The 12,803-nt window shown below is 42.1% G+C and overlaps 2 protein-coding genes and 1 pseudogene across 6 annotated transcripts; 2 read left to right on the forward strand and 1 right to left on the reverse strand.

Moving 5' to 3' along the window:
• Positions 1 to 205: 205 nt before the first annotated feature.
• Positions 206 to 1,551, reverse strand: LOC104605876 (pentatricopeptide repeat-containing protein At2g21090 pseudogene; annotated as a pseudogene).
• Positions 1,552 to 6,320: 4,769 nt separating this feature from the next.
• On the forward strand, positions 6,321 to 11,851 carry LOC104605817 (uncharacterized). 5 transcript variants are annotated; one of them, XM_088896661.1, is made up of 4 exons: positions 6,321 to 6,747; positions 9,044 to 9,362; positions 10,922 to 11,068; positions 11,343 to 11,851. In XM_088896661.1, the coding sequence occupies exons 2-4, from the start codon at positions 9,177 to 9,179 to the stop codon at positions 11,442 to 11,444; spliced, it is 435 nt and encodes a 144-aa protein (XP_088752787.1). In that variant the 5' UTR covers positions 6,321 to 6,747; positions 9,044 to 9,176; the 3' UTR covers positions 11,445 to 11,851. The 5 variants fall into 5 exon arrangements, 4 of the variants coding, with proteins under 4 accessions (XP_088752787.1, XP_088752788.1, XP_010269028.1 ...); XM_088896662.1 differs by having other exon boundaries at positions 6,322 to 6,747; positions 9,075 to 9,362; XM_010270726.3 differs by having other exon boundaries at positions 6,327 to 6,747; positions 9,136 to 9,362.
• On the forward strand, positions 6,754 to 8,710 carry LOC104605816 (cytidine deaminase 1-like). Its single transcript, XM_010270725.2, has one exon. It carries the CDS (start codon positions 7,232 to 7,234, stop codon positions 8,177 to 8,179), a length of 948 nt encoding a protein of 315 aa, XP_010269027.1. The 5' UTR covers positions 6,754 to 7,231; the 3' UTR covers positions 8,180 to 8,710.
• Positions 11,852 to 12,803: the final 952 nt, after the last annotated feature.

Raw genomic sequence — 12,803 nt, forward strand, 5'->3', positions numbered from 1 at the left:
CGGTGTAACCAAGTTTGATTTCATTGAAAGATATATCTCAAAGTGTCTCTCTATGGAGACCAACCTCCTACACCATGCTTCTATAAAGAAAAGGAGTGCCTGAAAACCACCAAAGTCAATAAATATGGTACAAAATTTGTGTTCTTTTTGATTATACCCCTTACTCAGTTGAGAAAATCATGGCACACTTCAGAATCTTGTTGTCTCATGTAACGGAAGTATCATCGTCCATCTGATTGGAAAACTGTTCCAACATCCAGTATATTTCATCATTCAAGGGGTGTGATTGATCTGATACACAGAATATCTGAATCTTATTCTCAATTTTAGTCCAACTGATGGCTTGTTCTTTTTTCACTTGTCTCTTATTTATAAGGTGCCTCACCTTCTCAATTGATTCCCAACTCCCAACTACAACATATATATTTGAAAGCAACACATAGCCTGTAGATAATTGAGGCTCCAGCTCTATAAGTTTCTTTGCTGCTTGTCTTCCCAAAATTATATTTCCATGAATCCTACAAGCACCAAGTAGTGCATTCCAAATCTTGCCATCAAGTTTGAAAGGAAGGTTGTCAAGCATGTACACCACCTTATCAAAATGCCCAGCGCAGCCCAAGAGATCAACCAAGCATGCATAGTGCTCTTGGTTTGGAACAATACCATAATCCTAGGTCATGCACTCAAAATAGCCAAGCCCTTCTTGCACAAGGTTCGACTGACTACATGCGTTGAGGATGATTGTCAAGGTGATCTTATCCGGCTTTGTTCCTATTATCACCATGTCATGCAACAATTTTATGGCCTCTTCTCCATGACCATGTTGTGCCAAGGTACAGATCATTGTGTTCCATAGCACAACATCTTTTCTTATTACCAATGTGATAAAAAACCAACAGACTGACCTCCAAACTACCACATTTTGAATACATATCAATGAGAGAACTGACAACTATCATGTTAGACATGGATTTGTTTTCCATGTCTCAGTGACGCAATACATGCACAAGCACAAAGACTACTACAGAAGGTGAACTGATTTGGTCTAATTTTCATCTTCATCATTCGTGCAAAGAGCTTAAGTGCCTAATGCCCAGACCACTCTGAGCATAACCTGAAATCAAAGTCGTCCATGACACGGGGTTCTTCTCTGGCATATCATCAAACAACTTTTTAGCTGATGCAAGATCCCCCAACATGGCATGCCCTGAAACCAAAGTCGTCCAAGCAAGCACATCCCTCGCAGGCATGTCATTGAATAACTTCCTAGAGAGAACCACATTCAAAAGGCACCCAACAACGATAACCTGACAGTAAACCTGCCTTTAAGCCCCAAATATTTCATCTTCACATATATAGTCAAAACACCAGATTAGCTAAAATGGGTGAACCCAAGATAAGCTAAATTGAGCGAAAGCAATTATCATCGTATTCTAAGACAATTTCCCTTTCAAGCATTCCATCAAACAATCTCCTTGTTGCTTTGAGCATTCCGAGCTTGGCGTATCCAGCGAGCATATTGTTCCAAGAATACAAAATTCTCACCTGCATTTTTGTCAAAAACTTAACGAACTTCAAGATCGTTACCACATTTAAAATACATAAGGATTAAATGGTTCGACAGGAACGTTTTCATCTCGGTGATACCCTTTTCCTTCTCTGAGAGACCCAGAGCTTGCAAATTGTTGGAGGAGGAAGGCAAGCATGCGGTGGTCTAAGCGAAGGCCACGACAATAGAGAAGCTCTAAGGATTCAACCGCTTTTTTGAGTTTCCCCTGCGAGTAGAGATTGATGATGCATTGGATGACACAAGAGCGTTATGGTGCCTGAGCCCGGTGTTGGTAAGCTCGGCCCAAATTGTGAAGGACCCTATCGAGTAAAGTGGGTGCTCGGGAAAGGAACGTATGGGCTCGAAACCCTAGAAGGGAAACAAGTATCTCGGGCATGGAATATTGTCAACTTAAGACAGTATTACCTGCAATAGCCGAGCTGAGTGGACTGTAGTCGCTCCCAAAGCCTAAGGGCCAATATGCCGAGCTAACAAAAGACCTTGGCACTATAAAACCAGTTGCCTCTTCGGCATGGGTGAACTACAGAAGAGGGGTGGACTGTAGTCGCTCCCAGAGCCTAAGGGCCAATACGCCGAGCTAACAAAAGACTTTGGCACTATAAAACCCGGTCGCCTCTTCGGCATGGGCGAACTCCAGGAGAGCGGACCATAAGTCACTCTCCCAACCTAAGGGCCAAAACGCTGAGCTAACGAAGACCTCGACACTATAAGACCCAATCGCCTCTATGGCATGGGAGAACTCTAGGGGAGTGGACCATAAGTCACTCCCCCAGGCTAAGGGCTAAAACGCCGAGCTAACGAAGACCTCGGCACCTATAAGGCCTAACCGCTTCATCGGCATAGGCTAAGTATTAATACCAAAGGTGCAGGCAGCTCGGGTGTGAATTCTATGATGCCTATCCCGTTTCAATATACAAGTTGGACCCGCTAGGGACAACCGACTTCAACCTAAGTAACCCAGGCACATATAGGTCGGGCATATGCTCACTATGCTGATCACCTCGGTGTACATTATAAAATCACCCCTACTAAGTACGGGGAGACATCTCGAGGTAACAATAGTTGAGAAACCTCACTTCGAGTGCTTAGCTCTAGCAGTTCGGGTGAAACAGTCACTTCGACAAAAGAGTAAATAACACAACACTTAACAAAAAAAAGGGGGGGACATTTTCATTACTAAAACAGAAATCGGGCCTAACAACCCGGGAATACATCAACAAAGCAGAAAGAAAAGAAAGAGAACCGGGTTCAGTCGCCTGGGAGCAACCACTTCAAGAGAATCATTTTTTCAGAAGAAGAAAAAAGAGAGTAACCAACCTCAAGGCTCCACCTCCTCTACATCCCCGTCACTCTCCTCGAGGGAGTCGGGCTCCTCCTCCTCCACCACGTCCGCCGTCTCTGGGGCTAGGTCCCTCATTGTTACGCCCTCGAGGTTAAGGCCGAAGAACTTCTTCCGGACCAGCCACCGGTAAAGCTTGAACCCCGAGCGGTAGGACTTAGAGCCATATTCGACCTGGAGGTCGTGGAACTACTGGGACTCTCTAAAATCCTCCACCGCCTTAGCCCGCTCTGCCTCCAACGCGGCGTCGAAGTTACGAGTCCGCTCATGAAGCGTGGACTCCAAGTTCTGGACCTGTTGGCGAAGAAGCTCCCTCTCCGCCGCCACCCTCGAAGACTCCTCCCTGTAATGGGCACTCTCCTCAGACAGACGGGAGATCCATGCTTCCTGGTCCCTAACGAGCAACTCCTGGGCCTCACTACCCTTCTGAGCCTGGAGGAACTCATCCCGAGCCCGGTCGAGCTTGCGTTGGAGGCTCTGCACGTTTGACCTCTGGTTGACGGCGTCCTGGAAGTGGATAGCGGAGTTCAACTGCCAATAAAAAGCTGAGGTAAGTGGGAGAAAAAAAGAAAAAGGAGGGGGAGAAAATGGGAAGAAATAGGCACTTACCACCATGCAATGAGCCGAGGCCAGCTTGGCGAGCTCCCTATGGTGCATCCTGGCCCAGCTCACGATCTCTTCATTGCTGGCCGCCTGCCGGCTCCTCCGTGCGGCCACGAGGAAGTTGGTGACGCTTTCATCCCCCCCTCAGTGCGGGAAGACGATGGGACCGGACTGTGCAGCGGGAGGGTACTGCCCCTGGGGTGGGACCTCTTCTTCTTCGCTGCCTCCTGCGGCTACTCCCTCGAACGGCATAGGTGGGACCTCTGGCGGCGGAACAAAGGCTGGGTCAGCAGCCTCGAACTCCGTAGTCCCGGAGGTGGACGCTTGGTCAGGGCGCGACCTCTTCGCCCTACGTTTCTGGTTGCTCGATAGCAGGCGACGTGCATCTACACCAGACATGTTGGCTGTAAGAATTACAAGGCATTAGTCCAGCTCACAAAAAAAAATGGTGACCTAAAGGTAACCTATCGGGGCTCAGACCGGCCTGTACGAGCTTATCCTCATCTAAGTAGTCCGAACAGAGAAAACCGACCCTTGCCTAGGACTGCAACGTTTCCAGAATCTTCGGGTCCAACTCAATACCCAGATCCTGGATGGCAGCCCTCCAGTGAGTCGGAAAGGGCCACCCCTCGGGATTGCGAACTACAAAATAACCCCGCTTCCAGGCCGGGATCCTGTTGGGTAGCTCGTGAAGGAGCTTGAAGCCGGGACGGGGGGAAAAGTAATAAGAATGCCTTTTTGGAGGAGCTTGACCGGATCATTGTGGCATTAGCAAGTGCACTAGCCGTTCAAGTAATAAAGTTGTGAGTGAAGTATCGTTCCTACAAGGATTTGGGAAGCTATTACTAATACTAAATTGGTTACTTCTTATCTGATCAACAACAAATCAAAACTTTATTCAAAAGCTAAAAATCATAAACTAAAATCCATCTAAATTATTGGCCCAATTGCCTTCAATTCAGATTAGAAGAATAAGCAGATAATGTTAATCTCAGAATTCAGCAATCAATCAAATTGAATCGTTCGAATAGATTGTGATTGACCCTTGGTTTGGTGAAACCCCAAGGTCATGAACAACTTCTTTCAAGTGCATGTTCATCCTATGCATGAGTGTCTATCAATAATCTAATCCCATGCATGCATTTCTTCAAACATTTCTAAGGTATCAATTCAAATCTGAATTGATCACCAACTGAATTGTGCAAGTTATCTCTAACCTTGCATCCAATTCAGTTCTTGAATAGTAGATCTGAATTCTTAGAGTCTTTCTCAAGCAATCTAAGAATTCCAAGCTTAGATCAATTCGGCCAATCTGAAAATTTGCAGATCTGAATTCTCTTTCAAGCAATTCAGATCTTGCAATCTCAGATTTGATAATTCAGATATGAGTTTTGAAAGTTTAATTGGCTGAATTGATCTACAATTAACCCTATTCAAGAAACTTAAAGAACAATTCACACCCATTCGAATGAATAAAAAAGAAATTGATTGCTGATATGAAATTTTATAAACTTAATTACATCAAGAAAGAATGGAAGAGGGAGAAAGAAAAAAAAATTATAACAAGGAAGCTGAATTCGAATCAAAGGAAAATGAAACTAGAATGGAATTATTACAATAGATCTCTGAATAAAAAACCCCAAATTTCGAACTCACCTTCTCTTCTTGCTAGTTTGACTTGAACTCCTTCAGCCCTTCTTCTTCTCCTCCTTGCGCCTAACCCTTCTTCTCTTCTCTTCTCTTCAAGGTGTTCGAACCTCTAGGAGTGGGAGAACCTTGATCACAAGAGGAATCTTTTATAATTCTTTCTCATTTTGATTAAACAATGTGATTTCCAGTTGAATCTCATGATGAAGCATGGCCAGTCCAAAAAAAACCGATGTGGAAGTATGCCACTTCTTTGCTGAAGGCAAAAGTTTATGTTCCATTAATAGATCATGTTCACTGATAAAAAAAGGTGGCACCGCCCCTTGCATGAATTATTGATTTCTATAAAATGCATTTATTGATTCCTTCTTTACTCCCAAATGAACCAGCTAAATCTAGTAGCCTTCCTGATTGCATATTATTATTATTTTTTTGATAATTGAGATTCCTAATTTCGTAATATCTTTTAATTGAGCTTTCCAACCAGATGATATCTTAGCACAACCATCACCGTAGGTGATTTTTTTGTCTTTGTTTTAAAAGAGATGCAAAAAATACAATACTTGAGGTTGATCCCGCCGCCGGTGATGATTGTTTGTCGCCGGCGGTGAAGGTTGTACAGTTGCCACCATGCGGATGGAGAGAGAGTGTGAAATTCATCTGCAACAGGAAAAGAGAGAAGATCAGAGGACCCAGACTAACAATAGTAGTAACTAACAGGATTGAAAGCTATTGCATGCTTCAACCCCTCACACGATTCGGAGAACAGGTGGCGTGTCCTCTCTATGCGTGCGTGCGCATTGCCTAGATGCAACGGGCAGCCATATTCATACAAATCATGCCTAACTGAAGGAGTTCGGCTTCAGTCAGGCCCGTTCGAATACTGTTCGAACAGTTTTTTTTAGCCTCGCATCGAAAACATCTTTATACTTTTATGATTTATTTCATGGGGAGATATTACCAATGCAAGGCTAAGATGCCGAACTCATCTGTTTTGGCCTCACTACACTTGGAAGAATCGACAGCCGACAGGTGGAGATCGTCGATGATAAATTGATGCAGTGTGGACTCTCATACCTTATTGATTTTCGTTTGTCCGGGTTGGGTACCCGACATGCCCGACCCTGATCCGTTAGATCTATACTTATTGGGCCTGAGCATAACGGGCCCAGCCCCAATTCAGAGTCCAAAGATTTAAACACAAAAGGGGAAAAAACCCTAACTCTCCGTCGTTGTCGGAGAATGGAGAAACCAGAATTACTGAGCGAGTGAGCGAGCTTCGATATCTTAGATTGAAGGGAATCGATCAAGTTACAGAGTTTCGAGAGGCTGAGAGAACGCGAGTCATGAGGTATTGAGGTTTAAAGGAGAAAGAAGGGAGACCTAGAATCTTTTTAATTTCTATTCTGAACTCTGGAATTTCAAGTCGAAATCGAAGCAGAAGGCAAGCGCCTAAACCCTGATCCTTGAGCTTGAAGCTTAAGAAGCTGAAAGAAACTTTGAGGCTTGAGTTTTGAAGCTTGAGTCGGTCAATTTTATTAACATCCTGGTGAGATTTTGAAGTTAGTTGCACGGTGCAGACTTGCAGGTGAGCCTCAATTTATTTTATGGAAGAGAAATTTGTCAATAAGATAGTGAGAGGGAGGAGATAAATTCCAGATTTGATATTTCTTCAATTTCAAGTCTGAAAGCTCTGCTTTCTCATGAAACCCTGTTATTTCCTTTTTTCTTCTGCATCTAAACGTTAAAACTAGAATGTGGTAAATGCCTGAAACCTTCCCTGGGTTTCTGACAATATCTGAAGCCTCCCTGAACTTTGAGGACTCCCCTGACTTTAACTCTTGGGGGTAAATAGGCTTATAGACCCGTTCCGTTACTGTGACGTTAGCAAACCTAACCGAACCGAAATTGCTGACGATAAAATGCCAAATTTGGCCATGGATGAGAATCGTGAGGAGACGAGCATCGCCGCGACTCTCTCTCTCTCTCGCTCGCTCGCTCGGTCCTCACACTGCCAATACAGTAATCCCTAATCCAGAATCGACGTTCCTCTTGTTTAATCTTCCATCAAAATGGAACAAGCCCGATTCGTCATCGAATCGGCCGATGTCGAATCAATGGCGAAAGAATCAGGGCTCTCACTGCTGCAACTCCTTACGTCGTTGGTCAAATCCACACAAGACCTAGCGAGGCCCCCCATCTCCAAATACCATGTCGGAGCAGTCGGATTAGGATCCGACGGTCGAGTCTTCTTGGGAGTGAACCTCGAATTCCCTGGGCTCCCTCTCCACCACTCCGTTCACGCCGAGCAATTCCTGATAACTAACGCAGCCATCCACGGCAGCACCCGGCTCCGATACATCGCCGTCTCATCGGCCCCGTGCGGCCACTGCCGTCAATTCATGCAAGAAATACGTGGAGCCTCCGACATCAACATCCTTGTCACGTCGACGGAAAACGAGGGAGACAACCGGGAAGACGTCGCGTTTCGGCCGATGTCCCATTTCCTGCCCCAGAGATTCGGACCCGACGATCTGCTGAACAAGGATGTGCCGTTGCTTTTAGAGCCCCATCACAACGGCCTGACTTTCAGTGACGACCACGACGAGATTAATGGTGAGGCCAATCGGTGCTACAGTAACGACAGCGTTGTAGCGGATTATAACAAGCTAAAGTATGCCGCACTCGAAGCGGCGAACAAATCCCACGCGCCGTACAGTGGATGTCCATCTGGGGTGGCCCTTATGGACATGGAAGGGAAGATCTACAAAGGGTCGTATGCGGAATCGGCAGCGTATAATCCAAGCCTGGGGCCAGTTCAGGCAGCGCTGGTGGTGTATGTGGCGGCCGGCGGTGGCGGTTATGAGAAGATTGTGGCAGGGGCGCTGGTGGAGAAGGAAGGAGCAGTGGTGGGCCAAGAAGGCACGGCACGGCTGTTGCTGCAGTCAGTATCGCCACGATGTGATTTTGTAGTGTTCCATTGCAATTCGGCTTCCTCTACATGTAAAAAGCCCTGTTAATAACATTGATTTGGAGGATGACGACTGAAATTGATGTACAAAAGATATAGATTTTAATAGGGGCAGAACGGTTAGTTTAACTCTCTCTCTCTATCTCCCCTTAAAAGTGAGGGAAAGGGTTTAGAAGTCCATTTAACCCCCAAAAATCAGGGGAGTTTTTTGGGTTGGGTCAAAGTACAGAGGAGGTTGGGGAGGTTCAAGGCATTGTCAAAATTCCAGGGCAGGTTTAAGGCATTAAAATTTTTTGCATTGTTTTTCTTCTCTTATTCGATTGTTGTCAATTGTCATATTATATGATTTGTAGTATTTTTAGACACTAGATGATAGAAATGAGGCAGTTATTTTGATTGTTGTCTATAAATTCCACATGATTTCGCCATTCTGATTATGGAAATGAGGTTCAAGTACTGATTTCATTTCTAATTCTTCTTTCAAGTAACGGAAAATGGCTTCTTTTGAGGTTCAACTTCCAGTGATGATATCATGTATCTTCTATGACTGTCTAATTTATGGGTTCTTGTATTATCCTATTCATGAGGAAATTGTTTACAATTTTGGATGAAAATTTAAGAATAAGAAATTATAGACCTCACTCAGTTCTGATGAAACTTTTAGGTTTGTTGTTATTATATAATGAACTATTAGGCATTTTTTTTTGTAAGCAAAGTTCATTCATAAACCAAAAGGAACACAAAGAAGAAAGCCTCTGCGAACTGATCACACATTCTCCATAGGCAGAGGCATGTTACTTTTACATAGTCTTCCTATCTTTTCTGTAATTTTCAGGAACTATTCATACTTTTCTGGATTTTTGAACTATAATATTATTTATTTATGAAATCATGATTCACTGGGTTGTCTTAGTGGTTGGACCATTTGACTTATGGGCCAGCAGCGATATGGATTGTGTTCAGTCTAAGTCTCGTACTCTCATTATATTGTATTTAATTGAGAAGCAGAGAGAGTGAGGGAGAATAACAAAAGATAGAGGAGAGCGATGAACAAGGACAAGATATTCAAGCTTGCAAAAGGGTTTAGAGGAAGAGCCAAGAATTGTATTCGAATAGCAAGGGAGAGAGTGGAGAAGGCCTTGCAGTACTCGTACAGGGACCGTCGCAATAAGAAGAGGGACATGCGCTCCCTCTGGATTGAAAGGATCAATGCCGGCACCCGCTTGCATGGGGTAAGTTGACTCAAAGCCTTTATTGATGCATCCTCTATTTTTTGAAGTTCATTTGGAGCCATCAATTCCATGGGCATACTTGTTTGGGTATGACTAAGATATGGAAAAGATATGATATCTGAAAAACTTCTGACCAGTCAACTGGAATCATAAACGTGGTGGCCAATCAGGTGTTATTTATCAAAATTCATGGGTGGGTTTTGATTGGTGAAAACTCTTCCTATACCATATCTTTTCCGCATTGTAGTTTTTCCCTACTTGTTTATGTTTATAAAAACTTAGTATATGTTCACATTTTAAAGAATCCATTTTTGCAAACTAAGTCTAGGTTTTAGTATAGATGAATGGAGACTTTATCAATGAGAACTAGATTTTATGTAGAGGTGTTATATTTGGGAGATGTGAAAAAAAAATCTTCAAGTTGCATATCTGAGTTCTTACCCTCTACACAAGTCATCACATTTTGAATATGCACCTTGTCTACTTAACCAGTACCTCCACATCTTGGACTTCTTCAACTTGCTCTATCTGTTGAACTAGCTTTAAATTGCTAAAAAGTGTTGGGTAATATGAAGGTCCTAACATGGACTTGTTTGGGGTTGATGCCCAAAGCGCACCAGGTGCACACCTTTTGAAAGGGGCTATGCCTGGGCCTAGGCGAGGTGCATGCCAATTGCCAACATAGATTTCTGTATGCTTGTTGAATAATAATGATTTACTTGGAAAATGAAATGATGCTAAGGCTCAGTTTGGAAAGGGCACAACTACAAATATGTACAGTGCAAATACATACAAAATAACACAAAATACAAGGTTTTGCACTACATATTTGTTTTTATACTCTTTCCAAACTGAGCCTAAGGTCCATATCATATTCTTTTGGAGGATTCTCAAAAAAACTATGGTGATTCTCTCTTTTTTTTTTGGGTACAATGGAAACAAGCTCTAACACAGCCGAGGGATGGAGTAACCCCACAGACCCTCTAGCATGACCCTTTCAATTACAGGACAAACAGTAGGAATTTCATTATTATGCCCAAGGTTGGCAATGCAGTCAGCTAGATTCTCAATTCTTTTTTTTTTTTTTTTTCCTTTTCTATCGGGGTAGATTTCTTTGTGGGACATATTCTAGATGTTCAAGGTATTTGCTAATATCTTCGAGGACTTCACTCATCAAACAAAGATTTGGAATGAGGTAGCCCTTAGAGAATAGCATGTATGCTTGATTTGGTTAAACACTCTTTTCTTTGAGGTTTTACCTCTATTTACTAATACCTACGCAATACAGTTATGCAAGTCATAAACCTAGTTGTAATCAATGGTAAAGGTAATGTTTCTATCCTTCATTGCATACTAATGGTTCTCCATGCCACACAAAAAATAAAAAGAAGAGAAAAAAAAGAATACCCCATTTGTGATTGGCTCAAGCAGTATCTGTGTGTACTCTCAAGTGATTTTTTGGGTTGTCATTTTAAGTTTCAAGAATGTTTGATGTGCAAGTCTGCTATAGTTTGTGATTTATATCTTTTCATCTTCCCTCTGTTACTGTCTGCTGTTAGGTAAATTATGGTAACTTCATGCATGGGCTGATGAAGGAGAACATCCAACTGAATAGGAAGGTACTGTCAGAACTGTCAATGCATGAGCCATATAGCTTCAAGGCCCTAGTAGACATTTCCCGTAATGTCTTCCCTGGAAACAAGAAGGTGGTGATTCCTCCCAAAAAGGAAGGCCTGTCAATTGTTGCATAACCATCCACTTTATCCTCTCTAATCTTTTAGAGCTCAAAAGTTTTATAAGACCACAAAATTTTGAAAGAAAACTAAAAGAAAGAAATAAGCAAAAGAACCTTCTGTTTTTTCTGGTTCTTCTCGTGGTAGGTCTCTTCACTCTTCAACATTCCAGAAATTTATTGTGGCATGTTTAGGAATTTGGAAATAGAAATACTTTTCACTTCATCTATTCTTGAACTTAATGCAGGAGAAGGAAATTGTTCTGAGAATACAATGTGCTCAGTGCATGTTATATTTACACATGGTACACCCGCATTTTCTGAGAGACCACAACCTTGTTGATTCCTGATTTCTTACATACATTGCAATACTTGTGAACCTTGGATAAGAGATCTGGTGCTTAAATGTATTGAGACAAGTAGGAGAAGAAATAAATCAGACAACAGAATCTATGGAGTTGTGAACTGTATTTACAGGAAAACTTTGATAGGACGATTTACCCAGAACGGGTAGGTCTCTTTTCCCTTGGGAGGGGTTGAAAAAAGAATGCTTCAAGCAAGGATCCAGTGCATGTGAAACAATTCCAGAGGAGGCCTCTTTATCGTAATCTGATCCCTGAACTAGTTTTAAGGGTAGACGTCAGACGGCATGCTTAATGGTGTTCATTCTCTAGTGTTTTTATCTGGCAATGATCAAAATATAGATATCCGTATGGGTGCATCCAAATATGCAGATGCTGATGAAAATAATTTTAAATAGTTTTAAAACAAATAAAATCAGGAAACAAATAAAAATTTGTGAGGTGGGTAAAGTGAAGATTTGGAACCATTCTCTTTTATATGTAATGACTTAACGACGAGGAATCATGATTCCAAACATAGTCAGAGCCCATTTGGAAGAGCTTCAACATTGATTCGGTTATTGACTGAGCCACTTTTCTGGGCTTTTCACCAAACATAGGCTTTTCATGTTGCGCCCACCTTGCACCACCAAAAGCCATTGCGTGGAAGCCATCCTAAATGGGCACCGAGGAAGCCACTTTTTGTTTTAAGAAGCAATTTTTTTTAAAAAACAAAAAAAAAGGAAGTTCATGTTTTCAAAAACATCAAATCTATATATTTAAAACATGGGTTCAACTATAATTTATGGTTTTCATCAAGATTCACCCGGGGGGGTTGATTGGTCAAAGTCTTTTCGGTATCCTGTATTTCTGGCATCATAGATTATTTCTTAGGCTTAGTTTGGAAAGGGTACAAATACAAATATGTAGAGTGCAAAATCTTGTATTTTGTATTATTTTGAATTTATTTGTACAGTACATAATTGTATTTATACTCCTTCCAAAGCCTTAGGCACACTTTGAAAGAAGTGCAAATACAAATATGTACAACACACATATAGGGTTAGAAATACAGAATACAAGGCTTAGTTTAAAGGAATACAAATACAAAATATGTACCATGCAGAACCCTGTATTTGTATTGTATATGGTATTTATAAACCTTATATTGTATTTGCATTTTGCATAAATGTATTTACTCTTCCCCAAATGATATATGAAACATGATATCAAATCACCAAATGAATGCATATATTTAAACCAGAAAGATCATTTAGGCAATGTTTGGTTTGAAGGAAAAGGTAGGGAAAGAAAGGGGAACCTATACAAAGTTTGTAAAGTTTTCCCCCTACCTTTTCCTTCAAACCA

Source organism: Nelumbo nucifera, chromosome 1 (assembly GCF_055504915.1).
Source record: "Nelumbo nucifera cultivar China Antique chromosome 1, China Antique-T2T, whole genome shotgun sequence".
In the NCBI taxonomy this organism is placed as follows: Eukaryota; Viridiplantae; Streptophyta; class Magnoliopsida; order Proteales; family Nelumbonaceae; genus Nelumbo; species Nelumbo nucifera.